Source organism: Myotis daubentonii, chromosome 2, assembly GCF_963259705.1.
Source record: "Myotis daubentonii chromosome 2, mMyoDau2.1, whole genome shotgun sequence".
Classification (NCBI taxonomy): domain Eukaryota; kingdom Metazoa; phylum Chordata; class Mammalia; order Chiroptera; family Vespertilionidae; genus Myotis; species Myotis daubentonii.
Window position 1 is genome coordinate 51,130,645 of NC_081841.1, and position 23,570 is coordinate 51,154,214.

Here is a 23,570-nt window from a genome sequence, read left to right on the forward strand (position 1 = left end):
ACGTGACCCTCGCTCATGGCGGCGGCGGCGGCGGCGGTGCTGGCAGCGCTCGGCGGCCGGAGCCGGATCCTGTAGCCCGGGTGTGGGCCCGCGTCAGGCCGTCCCTCCTTCGGCGCCCTCTCTTGTCTTCCGGAGTGTGGCTGGCGGAGCCGGGATGGCGGAGCGAGGCTTGGAGCCCGCGCCGGCCGCGGTGGCGGCGCTGCCGCCCGAAGTGCGGGCGCAGCTGGCGGAGCTGGAGCTGGAGCTCTCGGAGGGTGAGCCGGGCGGGGTGCGAACGCCGCGAGGGGGAGACCGGGTCCCCGCCGCGCGCCCTGCTGGCCGCGCGGGCGAGCGGGGAGGAGGATGCCGGAAACCTGGCCGGGCTCTGAAGGGTCGCCCTCCCTTCTCTCCCACTCGTTGAAGCGGGTGGGCCGTGCGCTCATTGTGTGCCCGGGGGGGGGGGTGTTGCGCAGGGGCTTGGCGAAGAGGTCCTCTCTGCCCCCCCCAAACCCGAGACAAAGCTGCCCCTCCGCTTCGGCCGGGCGTCCGGGCGCGGGGGGTGGGGGTGAGCTGCGACAGGGCGGCTGACAGCTTGCCCCTGCCCTCTACCCTTCTCGAGGGGAGGGCCCCACGCCTGTGAGTCCCCCTTCAAAAAAAAAAAAAAAAGACACATGGGAGATCCGCAGCCGCGCTCCTTCCTCCTCTAACAATGCGAGGTGCCTCCCCGGTGACAGGCGTGAGAAGCAGGGTGGGCCGCGGAGGGTCCCAGGGCGGTTGAAGCGGTGGCTGTAACGCGGAGGCAGACGCGCGGCACTGCCCCGAGACCTCACCTTTGTCGGAAGGGCCCCCACCTCCCAACCCGGTGCCTGGATTCGCGTTGAATTTTCCACATCCGATCACCTTTGGGAGTCTTTGAAGGGGGAGGGAGCGGTTCCATGCAAATATCCTGGCCGGCACCCCCTTTCTTTTGACAATGGATCGGTACGAGGAGAGCTGCGTTTATTTTGAGAATTAAAAGGATGGAGTAAATCAAGCCGCTGTTCCTAGACGAGTCCCTTGGACAACAATGAGAGCAGCGTTGCTGGCTGTGGGCATGTGACCAGGCTTCTTGTGCAGTTGTGATCAGTTCTTATAAAGTTCCTGTTCTTATCGCAGGCTGCCTCCCAGACAAAAGCAGCATTTTGTCCAAGCTTGATGTCAGTGCTGTGGTGGGGTCCCCAGAGTTGCATATTCTTATTGGGATCCTTGCCAAAGGCCCTCTTCACGAGCATTTTTCAAGTGGATTAAAAACTGTTGATCGGAAAAGAATGTGAGAAGTTTTCCAGGAGAGCTCGGACTTTTGTTTACTGATGGAGACATTATCTCCTTCACCGCCCCCTTGCCAACCCCCTTCCTTTACATGACAAGCCCAAAGTAGACTTGAGTGTTATAAATCCAGTTTGACATGGGAGGAAATTATTATTGCCAATAACCCTGTTAGGTTTTCCCAATGTGTAGGGAGGTGCTGTTTTCATTTGCACTTAATTACCAGCATAATTTTCAGTGAATCGGTTGGTAAGTTAGTTCTTTGGCCAGCCCCCAAAATCAGTGGTGGTGGTGGTGGTGGGGGGGGGGGGGGGGGATGAACAGGACAACATCCAAAGACAGGAGTTTGTTTCCGTGTGTGGGGCATCGCCATCCGTTCTGCCTCCTCCACCGAAGCATTGTCTTTACATCTGTGATGACTGCCACTCAGTTCTGACTTTTGGAACACTTACTTTACACAGTAACAAATCAGCCTTCTTTCATTAGCCAGAAAGAGAGAGGGTTGGCTGGATGTTTGCATCAGAACAAGATTAAAAATAGGAGTTGATTGCTTTTACACGTAGAGGGAAATCCTGGAAGCTCCTTATTCTTGGTTTTTCTGCTCGCATCTGATTCTCGTTTACTTCCCCGAGCGTTTCTAGAGACGATCCTGAGGACCCGTTTCTAGGACTCACAGTGATTAATTAGCTCACCTCTCCCTCCGGAAAGGTGTGAGACTCCTACAGACTGTGAGTTCCGAGGCTGAGACATTTTTAAGGACAAGTACATGGCTTGGCTTTCCAATGCAGGGTTGTTTTGGGTGACTCCGTTTCAATGGGTTTCTTATAGATTTATGCCACATTATCCTGTATTTCATCACGTTTAGCAATGGCTAACTGGGAAAAACACAGTTGAAAAACCTTGGGCCTGCAGTGTCAGCATCTTGGCCATCTGTTTCGCTCTTGCTCCAAGTACAGAGAATGGTTGCTGGAGAAGTAGGTGGATATTTTTAGGAATTCAAGCGAAGTTGAAACAACCCAACAGCCCCCCTTATCTGTAACATGGTGTTATTTGTGATGTCTGTAGCATATTTGGAACCTCCTTTGTTTTACGTTTTCTCTACAGGGTCTGCTCTGGCTAAAGTACATTTTTCTTCTAAAAAGAGAAGGTGTTTTTAACTGTGTGTTTGTCATGTGTTGGTGACCTTGGTGCACTCACTCCTTGGTTTTACGATGATTTCTTCTTAGGTTCAGGCCATCCTGGGCCCTAACTGCAGTGATAGCCTGAGCTGCGTGCTGTTAAAGACTCTCGTGCTCGCCTGTATTTCCAGCTGGAGGCTTGGGTCAGGGATCGGCCAGCTCTGTGCTGAGATGCAGTTGTGCCTCCCGGGGCTGTTTGCCGCAGAACCCAGGGCTGAGGCTGGTGCTTCTGGCAGGTCAGCGTGCACTTGTTGGGTGAAGCCTCCTGCTTCTGCACCAGAAAGAAGAGCCTGAAACTGTCTGGAGAATCATTTAAAATTGAGCTTACACATAACATGAGCTTTTCTAACAGATACATTGAATAGGGTAGGAGGTTTCCATAAAGTATGCCTATGGCTGAAAAAATTTTGATGGTCACATATATTGTATTTATTATATGTTTGACAATAGGCTCTTTTGTCTGAACTTTACTCATATGTTTTAGTCAAGTGTATGCACATAAAGTAGCACAAATGATGAAAATTATTTGTTTAAATCTGTCTGATCATGCAATTATTGTGTAATGATCTTATACAACATGTCATTTGAGCTTCACTACGATTTTGTGATAGATAGAATAGATATTATCACCTCTCCCCTGCTTCCCCCCCCCATCTTCTTTATTTAACAGAGGGGAAAACGGACACAGAAAGGTTAAGTGTTTTGTCTAAATTTGCTCATGTAGTAAGTGCCATTATCCTAAGCTGCCATGTAATTATGGCATTTATTACCATCAAATGATTCAGTGTCTTTACTGTTATTGATTGCACAACCTATTAACTCTAATTTTTACTCTGAGGGAAGGCTACAGAACAGTTGTATGCTACAATTCCAAAGTCTGGTTAATTCTCTTTCTGAACTCTTTTTCAAATCTATCTTTCATGTATTTGATCCAGACATTTATTTTGTTCCTACCATGTGATAGGGGTACAGTGGTGAGCAGGGGACTATCTTAGCTTTTAAGGAGTTTTGACCCTGGTAGGGAAATCACTTAAAAACACCATCAAAACAGTGTGCACATGAGACCATGATGGATTTATGTACAGAGGCTGCCCGCTAAGAAAAGAGGAAGCTGTCTGCTTGTCGTTGTAGAAAGGCAGCATGTACTATAAATGCGAGACAGGATTGGCTGGTTAGTAGAGAAGGCTGTGATTTACCTTGTGCAGTTCAGTCCTGTGTGTGAAGGAATGAAGGATAGAAATCCCATACGTCGCCCTGGCCGGTTTGGCTCAGTGGATAGAGCATTGGCCTGCAGCCTGAAGGGTCCTGTGTTCAATTCGGTCAGGGGCACATGCCCAGGTTGTGGGCTCCATCCCCAATGGGGGGTGTGCAGGAGGCAGCTGATCAATGATTCTCTCTCATCATTGATGTTTCTATATCTCTCTCTCCCTATCTCTTCCTCTCTGAAATCAATTTAAAAAAAAAAGAAATAAATTAGATACATCTCTTTAAAAATTTTGAAAATAAATAAATGAATAAATCCCATAACGTCTGTGGCCTGTCGGAAGGAATGCAAGTCTTTCAGTATCTGAGAACAGTCCAGAGATGACAACTGGAAAGATATTTAAGATAAAATAACACTTGCAGGAAGGGATCCTCCCTTTTCTTGTTTGAACACTTCTCTGAGCACAAATACAACAAACACAGCCACATCCTCCCTTTCTCTTATCTGTTCCATCACAGAGCTCTGCAGTCCTTAATGCACTGTACTGTGTCCACCTGGAAGGTGGAGGGATTAGAGAGGGCCAAGTCCTGGGAGTTGAAGGGAATCCTCTTTAGGAGTGGGGAAGAGGTGGGGGAATTGAAAAGGAAAAGGGTAAGATACTGGCCCTGACCGGTTTGGCTCACTGGATAGAGCGTCGGCCTGCGGACTGAGGGGTCCCAGGTTCGATTCCCATCAAGGGCATATACCTTGGTTGCGGGCACATCCCCAGTGGGGAGTGTGCAGGAGGTGGCTGATCGATGTTTCTCTCTCATCCATGTTTCTAACTCTATCCCTCTCCCTTCCTCTCTGTAAAAAAATCAATAAAGTATATATTTTTTAAAAATTTGAAAGGGTAAGATACTGGATAGAGATTGTATTTCAGCCCAGCTGGAGTGGCTTAGTAGTTGAACTTCGACCTGTGAACCAGGAGGTCACCCTTCTCCTTCTGGTCAGGGCCCATCCCCGGTTGCATTCCCCGGTGTGACCGATCAATGACTCTTATCATTGATGTTTCTGTCTCTCTCCCTCTCCATTCCTCTCTGAAATCAATACAAATATATTTAAAGAAAGACAAAAAGAAAGAAAAGAGATTGTACCTCACAATCTCAGAAACTGAGTACCAGGTAACTAGAATGGAGCACCAGAAAACTGGCAAATTCCTCCTGCTTTCTGGGGGGGAGGGAGCGGGAAGGTGGGCCACTTCCCTCCGACATCTGTAGCATAGTCATGAATTCATAGGATATACCTCTATCAGAAAGTTACATCTAAGCAGTTGTCCTGCCTGATCCTAGGAGTATGAAGGAAAGCAGGTGTGTGGATTTTTGAAGAACCCAAACTGGGCATTAGCTAAGTGCTCTACCGCCTAAAAACTTGCATGTCTTTCTTTTTGGTGGGCTGTACTCATCTTTTGTTGGAATTTGTCTTTAGGAATTGCTGTCAGAGCCTATGGTACATTCTTTTGAAAATCCTCATGATGACAAATTTTAATTCTTCACTTCTCGATTCATTTTAATCCTTCACCTCTAGATTCGTTCTATGGTTACTTGGAGTCAAGTAGAGAAAAGTTGGTTGATACTCTTTTGGAGTCCAAACTACTTGTGATTGAAAAAATCAGAGTGATTCTAAATCAGTGATTATAAACTGATTTTAATCATGATTGTCAAAAACTTAGAAGGTGACTGGTTTTGAGGGCAGTCCAGGGGAGAAATGGCAGAGTTCTGTCTGTTGGAGAGTGACCCACCTCCCTGTAAAGGAGGGCTTGTTTGGATGCCCTGGTTCCAGCTGCGTTTTGGAACATGAATCTTGTTGGGTGACAGGCCTATAGCATTGAGCTGGATTTTTGAATAAGAGAAACCCTTCACTCTTAGCCAGTCCTTGGTGGCTACTTTCTTTCCTGGCCTGTGTAAGCATTAGCACCTCAGGGTTGATAATTCAGATGATTGGTAAAAAGGGCCTTCACACTATATTTGTATTATAATTACTACAGTTTTCCATGGTCTGCTCTCATGATTAATTCTGGAATGCTCTCTGAAACGCTCAGTTACAAAATTTCTCACAATTTTTTAAGAGTTCAGCTGAAGTACTACCTTTTTTACTTTTATTTATTTTTCAGTCCTCATTCAAGGGTATTTCTCCCCGCCCCCCCCCCCCTTTTTTTTTTTGGTTAATCCTCACCTGAGGATATTTTTCCATTGATTTTTAGAGAGTGAAAGGGAGAGGGAGAGACAGAGAGAAACATCAATGTGAGAGAGACACATCAATTGGTTGCTTCCCCATTCACACCCCACTGGGGTCATGGATTGAGCCTGCAACCAAGGTACATTCCCTTGACCAGGAATCGAACCTAAGACCCTTTGGTCAGGGGGAGGGGGGCACTCTAACCACTGAGCAAACCAGCCAGGTCAAAGTATTACCTTTTTAATAAACCTGACCCTGACTACTGTGAGCTCTCTTGCTTCAAACCTTACAGCATTTACAGTTTATATAATTTTTGCCAGTCATATGTTTTATATAACTTAGAGTGTTTTTCATTTCACCTCAATGTAAGCTCCTACAGAGGTGAGGTCATTTATACTTTAAACCAGTGGTCGCCAACTGGTGGTCCGTGAGGTCCGAAAGGTTGGTGACCGCTGCTTTAAACTACTTTAAATAACTCCCAACTGTTTCTTCCTTGCATTGTTTTGCGAGTGCAATAAATTTTTGCTCACTTCAATTTGACTTGAATTGAAATATAAAGTCTGTGCTTGGGAACTTGATTTTGGCATAAGGCAGGGTTGTGTTTGATAGGTACAGGTTTTAGCATCTGGTGAGTGTGGGTCCAGGTCCTGACCTATCACTTACTAGCTCTGTGACCTTGGACTGCCTAGCCTCCCTGGTTTTAGTATCTCCAGTACTTAAAAAAAAGGAATAACAACCTCATTAGAGTTATAAGGAGGTTTAAAATGAGATAATAGGAGAAAAGCCAAGTGTAGTGTGTGGTATGCACTGAGTGCTTGGTACATGTAATCTTTTATTGTTTCTGATAGCATAATATCTTGTGTTACTTAGTAGGGTGTGGTTACATATGAAGCGATGAGTGGAATCAATTTGTGCATATATTTTTTAAAAGTAAGACTTCACTCCATCATCAGCTGCTCCCGTCAGCACCCTCTACCCTTGGTTCAGCACATGTTGGGTCACCGCAAGCAGTTGACTGGAGCAGAGAGGAGTAGTTGGCTTGTTTTGTACAGACATCTGGCAGGTGTACATTTCCAAGCCCCTAGGTTCTGGCAGATGGCTCTGAAGTTGAAGCATGACTTCTGAGACTCAGGCACCTACAAGTTATCAAAAGACACATGTGGATGCTCCGAACCTTCAAATAGTTTCAGCGATTTTCAACCATTTTCAGCGTATGGCACACATAAAATAAGGACTAAAAGTCTGTGACACACTAAAAATATATGTTTTGCCAATCTGACAGAAAAAAATAGGTATGATTTTGATTCACTCACACCAGATGGCTATTGTTGTGTTGGCTTTTGTCATTTTTTAATTTGACAATCTAAGGGAAAAGATGTCAGTGCCCCTGACTAAATAGTCAGGTATTGCACGTTTTAAAAATCTTGCAGCACACCAGTGCAAGGGTTGACAACCCCTGTCTTAATCCTCCTTTTGTGCTTGGTGAACAAATCCTTTTGGTTCCTCCTCAGAAAGTTTTCTTGCATCCTCTTTTCGAGTCGAATTTTTCAGTCCTCTATCTTTAGATTTAAGGGTCTGATTTTTGTCTCCCTTCACCTCTAGATTTATGTTTCATCTTTTAAAAAATACTATTTTTATGTAAATCTATTGCTAAAGCCAGGGCTGTCACTCATTGTCTTTATCTTCTGTTTTCTCAAGGCAAGATGGTCTCCTGTATCTGTATCCTTAGAGAGTCTAAGTTAGTGCTTTTGCATACAAACAGCCCATTTCTTTTTGGTGATTGAATATACCATAGAGCAGGGGTCCCCAAACTTTTTAAACAGGGGGCCACTGTCCCTCAGACTGTTGGAGGGTCGGACTATAGTTTCAAAAAAAACTATGAACAAATTCCTGTGCACACTGCACATATCTTATTTTGAAGTAAAAAAACAAAACGGGAATAAATACAATATTTGTATTTGCATGTGGCCTGCCGGCCGTAGTTTAAGGACCCCTGCCATAAAGGTTTAAGTGAGAGGTTTTGTTTTTTAGATTTTATTTTTATTTACAGTGGGGCCTTGACTTACGAGTGTCCCGACTAACGAGTTTTTCGAGATACGAGCCGTCTCTCGGCCGATTTTTTGCTTTGAGTTGCGAGCTAAAATTCGGGTTACGAGCCAGCTTCAGATACCCCACCGCTAGTTGGCGCAGCGAACGTCACAGTGAACGCCACAACATCAGCCCAGCATCACGTGTCTCACTCGTTCACTTTAAGATTTGACATACGAGTAATTTGGGTTACGAGCTCCGTCACGGAACGAATTAAACTTGTAAGTCAAGGCCCCACTGTATTTATTTTTTGGTTAATCCTCACCTGAGGATATTTTTCCATTGATTTTTAGAGAGAGTGGAAGGGAAGGGGAGAAACAGAGAGAGAGAAACATCAATGTGAGAGAGACTCATTAATTGGTTGTCTCCTGCCCACGCCCCGACCAGCACCGAATTGAGCCTGCAACCTAGGTACGTGCCCTTGGTCAGAATCGGAACCAGGGCCCGTCAGTCTGAAGGCAGACGCTCTACCCACTGAGCAAACCGGCTAGAGCTAAGTGAGAGTTTTTAAATATGTTTCTGCTTCTGATGAGTAAGTTGCTTTCCCATGTAGGTGCTCTTCTATGAACAAGATTGCCTGTGAAAGGCCAATTCTTTGGCATTCCGTAGCCTCACAACTGACAGAATCTTTGGATACACGATCTGAGTGTGAGTGCTCAGGTGCCTTTTTGGGGGACAGATTCTAGAGCTTTCATCAGTTTCTTAAAAGGACTGTGAAGCAAAGTTAAGAGCCAAGTCTATCACCTTTCATGTTCACTAGCTTGTAAAGAAAGCCAGACTCCCTCAGCTTCCTCCTCAGCACTCACAGGCGTACCTGTATCAGTTCCCAGCCTTATCCCCTTTCCTTCTTTTCTCGGAGGAAGAGATAGCCCCTCCTCTTGCACAGTCTATCCCTCTGATTGTGTTCTCAGTCCCATCTTCTCTGCTGGGATCTTGGGAGCTTCCTTCATGATTGATCTATTCATACGTAGGCTTGTCTTTGTCTCTTTTCTCATCTGTAGCCTCTCACTGAACACTCGGCTCTTGGCTCCTTCCCTTCAGCCTGTAATGAATATGCTGAAGTTCCTCTCATCTTAAAAGCGCCAGCTTCCCACAGTCTTGTATTGGAATCTGCTTGTTCTCGTGTGCTGGCACCCTCTCCCTCCCCCTCCCTCCCATCAGTCCTAGGAGGTCTAGCCCACAGTTCCTTTATCTCACCTTTGCTCACCGCTCAGGCCATTGCTCTGCCTCATCAGGCCTCGGAAACAACTGTCTGCAAGGCCACCAATGACTTCCACTTTCAGACTGAAAAGCACCACTGGATGCAGCATTTTCCTCCACAGCACTGGTTACTGTGGACGCTTGTCTTGATGAAACGCTCTCCTTCCTTACCTTTTGTAGCATCCTTTCCCATCTCCGTAACTGCCCCTCTTGTGCTCGTGCCCGGGCTGCGCACTCTTCTGGTGCGGGTGTTCCTGATGTCGGCCATTCGTCTTCCTCTCGCTTCACATGCACTTGCTGAGTCATCTCCTCCATGGCCAGGGCTCCAGCTGTCGTGGCTGCAATCTCTAGCCCATAGTCTGTATGTCTAGCCCTGACTCCTCTGCTCCTCACCGCCCCTCGGTTCCCCGGGACAGCTGTAACCTAGCAAGTCCCAGACTGTACCCCTTGTTTCAGTCTGCTCCACGAATACTCCCTACTGCAGAACGTTCACTTATCCAGGTCAGAGACTTGGGGGTCATCCTTAACTTTCTTTTTTTCTGCTCCTATGTTTATTAACAAGATTTCCTGGCTGGGATAAGCACTCAATATAAACCACTGACTTGTTTTATGTAAGAGTTTTCTACATTGCTTATTTGTCATTTACCACCTCATGTTTGCAGTCATGTGGTAACTTGATCATATCCACTACACGCTGCTTTATTTCTTGGTGTAGCTCAGCACAATTGAGTTTGATTTGAGGGTGAAGGCAGAGTCTTGGCTGACTTGTTTCAGAACCAGGGTCAGGTTATGCAGCAGTAGCCACCAGGCTGAGCTGTGTCTGGTGCTGTAAGACACTCCTGAAGAAGACCTGTCCCTTTGTCCAGAGAATGACTTAAGCATGACTTTGGTGTACGTGTCACACAGACCATCGCCCCCCCCTGACCGCAGAGCAATTGTTATCCATGTTCCATCCGTAACTGCCAATTGATCACTGACTTCTGTTGATTCTACTTCCCCCATTTGCACTGTCTGCAATGAAATGTTCTACCATGGAACTATCTGTGTGGGTGTGGATGGATTCACACCATCTTTGTTGAGGCTCGTAACATCTATTGCTGGAATGATCGCAGTAGTCACTAACTTGTCTGCCCTCCTTAAGTCTCTGCTTCCTCCAGTCCAGCCTTATTCCATGATGTAATGATCCTTCTGAAACACAGATCTTTTCCCTGTTTCAAAATTTACGTTGGCTTCTCCTCTCTGCAGGATGAAATCCAAGCATCCTTTGTGTACCAAGACCTGCCTGCCCTTTTAGCCTCATCTGCTCCTTCTGTGTATTTCTCTCCTTTTTAGCCATGCTAAATGACTTGTACTTCCCCAAATGCACTGTGCTTTTTCATGTCCCTGCCTTTGTACACATTGCCTTTCTCTGAGAAATGTCCAATCTGACATATTCTTCCTTTTTTTTCTGCCTGGGTAACTGTGTTTCACTCGGTTTCCTGTAAAGAGCCAGCCTTTCCTTAACTTTCTCTTAAGACATTAAGATCTCTGTATTAAGTAGGCATCAGTTATTGAGTGCTTATTGTGTAACAGGCCCTGTGCTTCGTGTTTTATATACCTTGCCCAACCTGTAAGTAGGTGCTGAATAAATAGCTCCTATAATGATGACGAGGGAACTGAGCTGGCGAAAAGCACCTGCACGTTGAGGAATGCAGTGTGTGCCAAGCCCTGCCCTGTTGTTACACACTCCCTGATCTTTACCTCTCTCCCTACCAGTAACAGTAACGTTCTGAAATGAATGGCAAAGGGGAAAGGACACTGGACTTGAGTCATTTAGAACTGGGGTCAGTTCTGCTTCTCTTGCTTTGGGCAAGTCTTTGAAATGTGCCTCTAATCCTAACAACTCCTAAAGATAGGTCTGTGGTTCCCACTTGCTAAAGAACATGACGCCTGCAAGCCTACTGTGCTGAGATTGGAGCCCAAGTCAGCGCGGCTCCAGCCCCCACGGTGTTTCCACATTGCCCTTCTCCCCCAGCTCCCTGGATTGTGTTTCAGATAGTTTTGGAGAAAGCCTCTTTCCCTTTAACTGTTAGGTCCCACTTTTCTTAAGATACAGCTCTGTCTTTGGAGTTTTGGAGGTAGGGCTCCCTGGCGGGAAAAGAATGGAATGTTTTATCCTATTCTCAGAGAAATATATGGAGACTAGGGGCCCGGTGCACGAAATTCGTGCACTGGGTGTGTGTGGGGAGGGGAGTGTCCCTCAGCCCAGCCTGCCCCCTCTCACATACTGGGAGCCCTCAGGCGTTGACCCCCATCACCCTCCAATCGCAGGATCGGCACCTTGCCCAGGCCTGACGCCTCGGCCAGAGGCGTAGACCCCCATCACCCTCCGATCGCCTGATCGGCCCCTTGCCCAGGCCTGACGCCTCCGCCAAAGGCATAGACCCTCATCACCCTCCAATCGCCTGATCGGCCCCTTGCCCAGGCCTGACGCCTCTGCCAGAGGTGTCAGGCTTGGACAGGGGACCCCCGTCTCCCCCTGATCACTGGCTCTGGCCCCCGCCCAGGCCTGAGGCCTCTGGCCCAGGAATCATGCCTGGGCAGGGGACCCCCATCTCCCTCTGATCGCTTGCTCCACCCCCCGCCCAAGCCTGACGCCTCTGACCCAGGCTTCAGGCCTGGGCAAGGGGACCATCATATCCCCCCAATCCCCGGCTCCGCCCCCCACCCAGGCCTGATGCCTCGACCAGAGGAGTTGACCCTCATCACCCTCCGATCACCAATCACCGGATCGGCCCCTTGACCAGGCCTGAGGCCTCCGGGAGAGGTGTCAGGCCTGGGCAGGGGACCCCCAGCTCCCCGTGGTTGCAGGCTCCGCCCCTGCCCAGGCCTAACGCCTCTGGCCTAGATGTCCGGCCCGGGCAGCGGGGACCCGCAGCTGCAGCGGCCCCGCGATCGTGGGCTCCGCTTTAGGCCCAGGCAAGGGACCCCTAGCTCCCGGGACTGCCAGCTTCGACCATGCCCAGCTCCCATCGCTGGCTCCACCCCTACTTCCTGCTATCACTGGCCAGGGTGGAAAAGGCGCCTGATTCTCCGATCATGGCTGGGGGGCAGGGCAAAGGCGGCCCCAGGGCCGCCTTTGCCCTGCCCCCCAGCTCTTAGCTCCCCCCTGGGTTTCTGATCACTGTCAGTGGCAGGGGGCTTCTTCCTGCTTTCCCTTTCGCCTCCCTGCATTGTGCCTACATATGCAAATTAACCGCCATCTTGTTGGCAGTTAACTGCCAATCTTAGTTGGCAGTTAATTTGCATGTAGCCCTGATTAGCCAATGAAAAGGGTATCGTCGTACGCCAATTACCATTTTTCTCTTTTATTAGATAGGATAGGAGGGAGGCTGGTTATTTCTGACCTCGTGTTGCCAGAACCAGGGGATCAACACTCTAAAACATATTAGGAGAGTTTCTTTTGTGCCAGCCTAGCTTCAGGCAAGATGTAACATCTTTATTTCTTAAAAGAACAAAAAAAATTGGGTAAAGTCCTATAAGACTATAAAGTGAAAGATAATTTTATATACTTATGTTTTGATACAAAATTCATTCTTCTTCCTTGAATTGAAATGGGGATGAAAACGGAGGAAAATATTTTGGACGTTCACAGGACAGCCCTAAATGAAACTCCACAGGTCGGGCGTCTTTAAAATCCTTGGTGTGCACTGGACTTGAGTTTCTGAATTACAGATACAGGATTGTGATTACATTCTGGTTCAGAAGGAGGTTTTAGTATTGTCATTGGTTTTTTTAATTTCCTTTAGGATTTGTGTGTGTGTGTGTGTGTGTGTGTGTATTTAAAAATATTTTTATTGATTTCAGAGAGAAAGGGAGAGGGAGAGATAGAAACATCAATGATGAAAGAGAATCATTAATTGGTTACCTCCCGCACACCCCCTACTGGGGATCGAGCCCGCAACCCGGGCATGTACCTCAACTGGGAATCGAACCTGGACTCCTGGTTCATAGGTCAGTGCTCAACCACTGAGCCACACCAGCCGGGTTCCCTTAGGATATTTATTTATTTATTTAAATAAATTTTATTGATTTTTTACAGAGAGGAAGGGAGAGGGATAGAGAGTTAAAAACATCGATGAGAGAGAAACATCGATCAGCTGCCTCCTGCACACTCCCCACTGGGGATGTGCCCACAACCAAGGTACATACCCTTGACTGGAATCGAACCTGGGACCCTTGAGTCTGCAGGCCAACGCTCTATCCACAGAGCCAAACCAGTTAGGGCCCCTAGGATATTTAATGTTTAATTTTAAAATTAATGTATACTATAAATGACATGTACTTAATTAATTTTCTTGGAGTTATTTCTTATTTTGTGAAGGAGTAGTGTTTTAATAGCTCTTTATTTTCAGAGGTCTATTGCTTTTCTGGATAAAATCATTAGGTAGAAGGTTCTGATAGTGTCTTGCTTAGTAAATCTGTGACTGAGGCAAACAAGTTTTTTAATTGAGGTATAATTGACATCCAGTTGTATTAGTTGCAGGTGTACAACATAATGATTCAGTATTTGTATATATTGCAAAATGATTACCACAGTAAGTCTAGTTAACATTGATCTATCACCATACATAGTTATAATTTTTTCCCCTGTGTCTTAAAATTTTAAATCGTTGTCATTATTACCGTATTGGACTTCCTTTCTGGTTTGGAGAAACTTTCATTTTTAAATTGAACATGTAGAAAAATCATACGTATGCATTTTCCTCCCCACAGCTCTTTGCTTTTGTTTTTTCTTCAGGGAGACCAAGGGAAATACTAGAAGATGAATTTCCTGTTTAAGAAAACACACAACTTCCTCACTAGTTGTTTCTCTGAGCTCTGCTCTCCAGTGTTACTTCTATATTACAGCTATTTCTCAAATTATCTTAAAAGTTATGAAATTTTCATTTGCATAGATATTCTTATCTCTCTTTGTAAGCTCCTTGAGGACAGCACACAGCACCCTTTATCATAGTGCTTTTGAGTCCTGATTCAACCAGTGAATGAGTCTCAGTGGTTCTCAACCTCCCTAATGCCGCGACCCTTTAATACAGTTCCTCATGTTGTGGTGACCCCCAACCATAAAATTATTTTCGTTGCTACTTCATAACTGTAATTTTGCTACTGTTATGAATCGTCATGTAAATATCTGATATGCAGGATGTATTTTCATTGTTCGTGACCCACAGGCTGAGAACCGCTGCAACTGTCATCGGTCTCCCTATCTGTCCTGATTTCCTTGCCAGTGTCTGGCCGGCTCTTCTGTTACAGTCAGGCTTGCTTCCTCACTCCTTCCTGACAGGCTCATTCCCGTCGCTGGACCCTTCCAGAGACTGTTTCTTTGTTAGGACTGCCTGTTCTATTAAAATGTACCTGTTTCATGGCTTAGCTGATGCCCCCTTCATCCTGAAACCAGCTGACCGAGTTAGTCCATATTAATCTCTTCTAATTTTAGACTCTTGTTTGCAGTAGCACAGTGTAACACTTACCTGGCCACTATTTGTGTGTATGTATATTATGATTTTTATTCTTTGCCTCCTCAGTAAGACTCTGAGAGGTTTCTTGAGTGTGATGACTAGGTCTTCTACCTTTTTGAACTTCTAAGGTGCTGAAGATATCAATATATCAAGAAAGATGTATTGAGTCCTAGCCAGTTTGGTTCAGTGGATAGAGCGTTGGCCTGCAGACTGAAGGGTCTCGGGTTTGATTCCAGTCAAGGGCACATGCCCGGGTTGCAGGCTCAATCCCTAGTAGGGGGTGGTGCAGGAGGCAGCCAATCAATGATTCTCTCTCATCATTGATGTTTCTATCTCCCTCTCCCTCTCTGAAATCAATAAAAACATATTTTAAAAAAAGATGTATTGAGCACATTTATTTACATAGCCTGTTGACAGGTGAGGGAGATATAAAATGCAGGTTCCTTGTTTTCAAGGAGCTTTTCAATCTAGTAACTCTTCAACAAATAGCTGTTTGAATTAAAAAATATTATTTTAGGTTATTGTTTTTTCAGCACTCGGAAGCAGTTTTCTACTTGCGCAATAAGATAGCATTTAGTCCCATTTGAAATAAGTCTGGGAAGATGGCAGCTTGAGCACATCTCTGCTGTCCTCTTTTTTGAACTCAGTTCAAGTAAAATAACAATTTCAAACTTTAGAACAAAAATACCAAGAGTTAGAATGGGAACTCATGAAAGTAAAATTAAAGAACTTGCAGGATAGATCTAGGAAACCTAAATGCAAATAATAAGAACTTTAGAAGGAGAAATAAGTAATAAAAGAAAATTTTCCTCAACTGAAAAAAGATTGAGTATTGAAAAAGATTGCAGATTGAATGAGTTCACTGTGCTCGAGGCAAGACAGATAAGAAAAGGCACAAACCTAGGCATATTCTGTTAAAATTACCAAATTCAGTAATAAGAAAAAAACCCTCTATAAGCTCATAGACAGGACCATAAAATTAAAATTGCAACAACAAAACAATAGAATATTTGCAATACTGTAACTTTGGTGATAGTGTAAGAAACATCAGCAGGCTATTTGGAGAAAAGGTCTACATTCCAAGAACCCTAGAGCCTAGATGTTATTCATTTTTCAGCCTAAAGAAAGCTCTATGTGAGTTTGCAAGTGTTCAGAGATTATATCACCCATAGACTCCAATCTAAGCAATATTCTCTATTCAAACAGGTAATAAAGAAACCTCAAAATAGGAGAGGAAACAGTCATGGACAGTGGACTTTGAAATATACATATATATTATATACTAGAGGCCCGGTGCCCGAAAATTGTGTACTTCAGGGGGTGTCCCTCAGCCCAGCCTGCACCCACTCACAGTCCAGGAGCCCTTGGCAGTCGGGCATCCAAGCTGTGAGCCCGGCTTCTGGCTGCCCGATCCTCCCCCTGTGGGAGTGCACTGACCATCAGGGGGCAGCTCCTGCATTGAGCGCCTGCCCCCTGGTGGTCAGTGCATGTCATAGCGACTGGTTGTTCTGCCGTTCAGTCAATTTGCATATTAGCCTTTTATTATATAGGATAGTAAATAATTATATACATTGAGAGTGACAAAGAATAGATAATATAAATGGTAAGTAAGAGTCTTTTAAATAGAAGAGACATTGTGGGAGAGAATCTGTTTGAACAAAATATTCTTAATAATTTCAGCAAAACACAGAGTTTGTGGAATGTTAGTGTGGGGGTGGTGAGAGATGAAAACATTCTTTGGTATCATTGGGATGTTGAAAAGGGAAAATATGTAAATGAACTGTCTTGGTGAGGAGAAAAATACTTCATTTATAATAATAGTGTTAAAGTGATAAAGTACTTAAAGATAAACATCACAAGAAAGGTATAGGATCTGTATGAAGAAAATTGTAAAGCCTCAAGGATGTAAAAGTAAGATTTGAAAAAAATGGAAATACATGTCATGTTCTGGGATGGGAAGACTAAATATGTAGAAATTTAAGGCAAGTCAATTACGATTCCAATAAAGATTTCTTTTGGAGGCAGGGAATGAGATAAAATGATCTCAATGTTTATATGAAAGAAAAATGTTTTAGAACAGTCAAGAACACTAAAAACAGAATAATGAGGCTATGCTTGATTTATCATATATTAAAACAAATTTCAAAATTACTTATACTCAAAGCAGATGGTATTAGCATTCAAATAAGGATGAGCAATCGGAATAAAGTGCCCAAAGCCTGGTATATGTAGGAAAAATACTATTAAAACACGAAAGTTTCATGAGCTTAGACTAGTTGTCTTCCCAGTTGTCTCAAATTAGAAAAGATCTTAAAATAAGTTGGCTAGTACTCCATAGGACATCAGAAATACTGAAGTTCTTGATATCTATCCTGCCAAGAAGAACACACAGGAACCAGAAAGAAAAGCCCCTTCCTCCTTTTGTAAACAAACAAACATATTTTTATTTATTTCAGAGAGGAAGGGAGAGGGAGAGAGAGAGAATCATTGATCGGCTGCCTCCTGCACGCCCCCTACTGCGAATTGAGCCCTTCGCTGGGCATGTGCCCTTGACCGGAATTGAACCTGGAACCTTTCAGTCCCCAGACCAGCGTTCTATCCACCGAGCCAAACCAGCTAGGGCTATAATGAGATTTTAAACTACCCCTGTGCTTCAGCTACTGTGCTTCAGCCAAACTGACTTTTTTTTTTTTTGTTAATCCTCAAATGAGGATATTTTTTCCATGGATTTCTTAGAGAGAGTGGAAGGGAAGGATGGAGAGAGAGAAAAAAACAACCATTGATGTGAGACACATCAATTGCATTCCAGACCGGGGCCGGGGTTCGAACTCACACGTGCCCACCGGGAATCAAACCTGCGACCCTTCTCTGTGTGGCCTGACACTCTACCACTGAGCCACACCAGCCAGGGCTGCCAGACTCTTCTTTATCTCCTTCTTTTCCTTCCTCTCTCCTTTCTTCTTTTCTCCCTGCTTTCTTCCCTCTCTTACCTTTTTCTTTCTCTTTTATTTATTTTGCTGCTATTTATTGAATACCTACCATGTGCCACATAAGTACAGGCATTACAGCAGTGGTTAAAGTAACAAAAATCCCTGCCCTTAAGGGAATTATATTCTGTAGGACTAAAAATTAATATGTATTGCCTGTCATATGGTAAAAATTTCAATCGAGAAAAATTGTGAAGAGGAATAGAGAATACTGGGGCCGGGTCAGTAGATATAATTTAAAATAGGGTAGCTAGCCCTAGCTGGTTTGGCTCAGTGGATAGCGCGTTGGTTTGTGGACTGAAGGGTTCTGGTTCAATTCTGGTCAAGGACACATGCCCGGGTTGTGGGCTTGATCCCCAGTAGCAGGTGTGCAGGAGGCAGCTGATCAATGATTCTCTCTCATCATTGATGTTTCTCTCCCTCTCCCTTCCTCGCTGAAATCAGTAAAAATATATATATATATTTTTTTTTTTAATATATTTTTTATTGATTTTTTACAGAGAGGAAGGGAGAGGGATAGAAAGTTAGAAACATCGATGAGAGAGAAACATCGATCAGCTGCCTCCTGCACATCTCCTACTGGGGATGTGCCCGCAACCCAGGTACATGCCCTTGACCGGAATCGAACCTGGGACCTTTCAGTCCGCAAGCCGACGCTCTATCCACTGAGCCAAACCGGTTTCGGCTAAAAATATATTTTAAAAGAATAATAAAATAGGGTAGTTATGGGAAACCCCTCATAAAATGACTCTTGAACAAACACCTGAGTGTGGTGAGGGTTTTTCTCTCTCCTTTAGGTTCATCATGCTTGTTCCTGTGTCCAGGCCTTGTTCCTTGCTTTTCTTCTGCCTGGAATGCTCTGGTGCAAGGTCTGTGCTTGGATGATAGCTTTGCCCCTTTCCCCAAGTATTTGTTTAAATGCGCAACTTCTCCCATCTTTCTCCATCTCACTACTCTTTTACTTTAAAAAAAAAATTTATACTTAATACCACCATTTGAAAGATCTTATCCATGTATTTATTTGTTAGTTTTCTGCTTCTACACTAGTAAGATGTTAATTTGCAAGAGCAGAGACCCTGCTTTCTTGTTTCCTAGTGGATGCCCAGGGCCCAGCATAGAAGACTCTCAGTAGACACTTGTTCAGTGAACAGATGGACTTTGCAGGGAGAAGGTTTCAACAGAATTCCTTACATGGTGGCCGCTTTACAGAGTCAAGAAGTATAGACTCTGTCCCCAGGGCCTGTCCAGGAAGGAAAAGGGACCCCTGTGAAAGCTGGCCTGGGCTGGAACCCAGCGGCTCATGATGTTTCCCGGCATTTGGTTAGTTTCTAAAGTTTGTTTGTTTTTCCTGTTTCCCTCACCTATTTATCTGTGCACTCTGATTTTCCATGTGATTTTTACAGCTGGATAATGTGACAACTTTCCATTTCATCAGCCTACCGGGCAACTTTGCTCATTCAATTCAGCTGATACTTATTATGTGAACTACAGACCTGGTGCATTCATGCACCAGGGGGTCTCTTGGCCTGGCCTGCGGGATTGGGCTGAAACCGGCTCTCTGACATCCCCCGAGACATCCTGGATTGCAAGAGGGTGCAGGCCAGTCTGAGGGACCCTACCGGTGCACGATCGGGGCAAGGGAGGGACGCAGGAGGTTGGCCAGCTGGGGAGGGACTGCAGCAGGGCTCCAGGGCATGTCCGGCCTGTCTCACTCAATCCCAATCGGCTGGACCCCAGCAGCAAGCTAACCTACTGGTTTGATTGCCCCCTTTTGGTCAGTGCACGTCATAGCGACTGGTTGACCGGTCGACTGTCTGCCCCCTGGTGGTCAGTGCACATCTTAGTGAGTGGTTGAGTGGCCTTAGCATATCATTAGCATATTATGCTTTGATTGGTTGAACGGACAACCAGACAACTGGCCACTTAGCATATTAGGCTTTTATTATATAGGATACTTACAGAAGACACATTGCCAGGCCTGGTACAGTGCATGTATGAGAGCCAGAGCCATATTGGCTACTGAGGACGAATGCCTCTTGTGTTCTTTTGCACTGTGCCCATGCGCTGATTCCCCTTTCCTCTGCTTTACTCAAATGCATTACCCATAGGACCTGAAGAATAAGCTACTTGGATGGGTCTTTCTAGAGACCAGATATTGCCAGCAGCATTCATTTTGGTTTCATTGGTTGGGAGAAACTAAATATTTCCCATGCTTGGTTTTCCAATATATTTTCTTGGGCACATTACATCTTTTGCAAAACGTTGGAAGACCAGGGAAGTGAAATATTCAGCCACATGGTAAATACTGGGTTTGTTTAATTAAATCAGACCTTTGGCCGATTTATCCTAGTATTTGCAGTGTGGCCAACTAGACTTTTGAGAACGTTCATAGGCCACCCATAATATGCCCAACTGTCCACACAAAATGGATTAGTTTTCTCTCAGGTGCCTATTTCAGGACTTATGTCCAAGATATTGTTCAAACACTAATTTTTTTCGTAATTTTGAACATAGGATAAATACATTAAAATCTCAAATATTTATTTGTTACTCTAGCATGAACTTAATGTTTGTCTTTATGGCTGATAAGTAGAACTTGTAAAACAATAATTAAGATTATCCTATTTTTAAAAAGGATTCTATTTCAGTAATGATGAAAAGAGATGTGATTTATTTATTTATTGAATTTAAAAAACAACAACAACTGATTTCAGAGAGGAAGGGAGAGGGAGAGAGATAGAAACAGAAACATCAATGATGAGAGAGAATCATTGATCAGCTGCCTCCTGCATACCCCCTACTGGGAATTAAGCCTGCAACCTGGGCATGTGCCCTTGACCAGAATTGAACCTAGGACCTTTCAGTCCGCAGGCCGATGCTGTATCCACTGAGCCAAACCTGCTAGGGCAAGAGATGTGATTTAAAAGATTATATTGATATGACAATATGTGTGTGGAGCTCTTTAGAAAGGCCTGTCCTGAAGCTGCACTTTGAGTATTCCTGAGTAGGCATCACTGACAATGGATGCCATGGGCATGACTTGTAGTGGTTCAAGGGGAGCACACTGAGTGAGAGAGGCTAAGGGTAGAGCTCCAGAAGCGCTGCCGTTTTAAGGGGGAAGCTGAAGAAAAGGAACCTGAGAAAAAGTAGTTAGAGAGGTATGTTGGCCAGAGAGGGAGAAGAAGAGCAAAGCAATAGGGAATTTCAAGAAATGCCTGTTGCTGCAGAGTTTAACTGAGAGTGGACTGAGCAATGCCATTGAGATGTACAGGTAGAGGAGCTCCCTTGGCGGTGACCTTGGCCTGAGCTGTTTTAGTGTGGTGGAGGACAGCAGATGTGCTGGGAGTCGGGGGAGGAATTCAAGGCGGAAGAGGAAGTGGAAGTAGAGACAGGAGGTGTACACTGCTCTTTCGGTGCTGGCTGTGTAAAGTGAAAGGAGAGACAGAATAGAGACCAGGATGTTTATAAATTTATCTCTGCTTTCTCTTCCCACTAGACAGTCAGCTGCATGAAGGCAGGAACTCCCTTTTATTCTCCACTTTACCTCCAGGGCAGAAAAGAACTCCTGGCACATACTAGTTGCTCTGTAAGTTTGTGATGCTTGAATTAATTATGTTAAGAAGGGAGAGACTTGAGTGTATTCATCTGTGGGGTAGAAGGGGAAGAGGCCTTGGAGAAGAGGGGTTGAAGGTCGAGAGTAGAAAGGATGTGATGGAACACGATCTCTGGAAGGTTTGAGAGTCCAAGCAGCTCTGATTATCCCGGATACCAGGAGTGATTCCTTTTCTGCTGAAACAGAAGGAAAGGAGGTAGGATGGGAGCAGAGGCAGACATTTATAGGCAGAGGAGGAAGTTGAGGGAGTTCTCTCCTGATGGTGTTAGGAGCATTCTCTGAGTTAAAAAGAAAGTAACAATAAGTATCATGTATGTATCCTTGAAAACCTCTTTGTAAAGACAAAGAAAAAAGCCTCCCTATTTAAGCAGCTGTGCTTACGTGGAAAGTCATAGACATATAATTGTAGACACACACAAGACTGTGGTCAGTAACATAAAGGGTGGATGAGGTAAGGGTGTGCCAGAGAGGATGAGTAAGGGTAGGTGAGACAAGAGATCTCTAGTCTCAGATGTAAATGTCGGGAGTGGCTGTGAGTTGGGCGGAGGAGTGCACACAGCACTGTGAATGCCATTTCTTTCTTCCTCAGAAGCAGCAAGGGACTGTCCTTGGACTCCTAGGGAAGTTGGGAGAAGGAAAGGCAGCAGGAGGCTCACTTTTTCCTCTGAGATAAAATGAACAGAAACTTGAGCGAAGTAGAATAACTGTTAGCCCTTCTGGTTTTAACCAGGCTGATTTATTTCTGACTCATTTGACAGGAAACTGCTTTCCCAACATTTGACAACCTGTTATCTACAATGATTTGTCCATTTAGAAGCTGAGGTAGTAGTGAGAAAGAGGATATGACAGTGTCATGGTGAGTCATCAAGAACTAGTCATGGCCCTAGCTGGTTTGGCTCAGTGGCTAGAGCGTCGGCCTGCGGACTGAAGGGTCCCAGGTTCGATTCTGGTCAAGGGCATGTACCTGGGTTGCGGGCACATTCCCAGTGGGGGGTGTGCAGGAGGCAGCTGATCGATGTTTCTCTCTCATCAATGTTTCTAACTCTCTATCCCTCTCCCTTCCTCTCTGTAAAAAATCAGTAAAATATATTAAAAAAAAAAAAAGAGCTAGACATGGCCATATTTGTTTACACCATCAGGTTTTACCTAGAATTAATTTAAAGAATATTAAAATGTCATTGTGTTTTCATTAGCAGTGGTTTATGAATAAGTTCTCACTTGTTGAGAATTCTTTGTTTTCAGTTTCATCAACTGCAAGATTTCTCAGGAACTTTTGAAAGGAAAAACAGAGTAGTAAGGATGGGTTTTATAGTCTTCTAGACTTTAGTTGAATTTAAATAACCGATCAAACCAATTTTTTTCTTTTGTTATTAACTTTGCCATCTGTTATTGCAAATTGACCTCTTAACAGTTAAGCTATACAAGGCAGGGTAGAGTTGGACTTCAGTTCCTGGCTCCTTTTGATTTTGCATTTCTCACATGTTAAAACATCTACACTAATAAAAGACAAAGATGCTAATTGACCATACCTTTGCTATACCCATCAGCCAATCAGAAAAGTATGCAAATTAACCCAACAAGATGGCCATTAAATTTGCATACTGCAGGCGGGGCAGGGCAGCGCCATGCGCCGCCCGCCCTAATCCTGGGATCGGCCCTGCCGTGTGCGCGACCCGGGGCGGTGCCCCAACCCCAGGATTGGGCCTGCAGTGTGCGACCCGGGGAGGCGGGGCAGGCACTGCGGGATCGGGCCTGCCTTCTGCCACTGGGGGAGCGGACCTAAGCCAGCAGGTGCTTATCTCCTGAGGGGTCCCAGCCAGTGAGAGGGCACAGGTCGGGCTGAGGGACACCCCCACCTGCCAGTGTACAAATTTTTGTGCACAGGGCCTCTAGTGTTCCCTATAAAGTGAGGAGAGGATCTTCAGAAAGGGATCAGAGTCTAGGATTTTGCTTAACGCAAATTGCAAATTCTAATCACTTAACTGCTCTAGCACGGAAGACAGGTTTATAATGTGAAAAGGACCTGTTACTTTTTGGAGACAGAGAGAAGTAACTTTTTTTTTTCTTTCTGACAGAAGGTGAAATCGGAGGTTCACTAAGATATACTAATTGGAACTGGGTATCATCACAATTGGCTCAATACCTAGAATTTATTTTTTCTAAGCCATCCCATTTTGATGGGGGCTGGGAGAGAAACTGTGTGTACCTTCACCTCACTCCCCCAAATTCTAAGTTTTTTAGTTGAATAGTTAGAACTCCAGTTAGGCCTTTATTTTGGAGAAGAAAAATGACTTCATCAGC

General features: G+C 45.0%; 1 protein-coding gene across 4 annotated transcripts in view; it reads left to right on the top strand.

Moving 5' to 3' along the window:
• The window catches only part of DIP2B (disco interacting protein 2 homolog B), a 236,315-nt gene continuing 212,745 nt past the window's right edge, over positions 1 to 23,570 (top strand). For all 4 annotated transcript variants that reach the window (XM_059682884.1, XM_059682885.1, XM_059682887.1 and 1 more), the window contains exon 1: positions 1 to 254. In XM_059682884.1, coding sequence (XP_059538867.1) covers positions 155 to 254 — 100 coding nt within the window. In that variant the 5' untranslated portion in view covers positions 1 to 154. The remainder of the gene's footprint in view (positions 255 to 23,570) is intronic.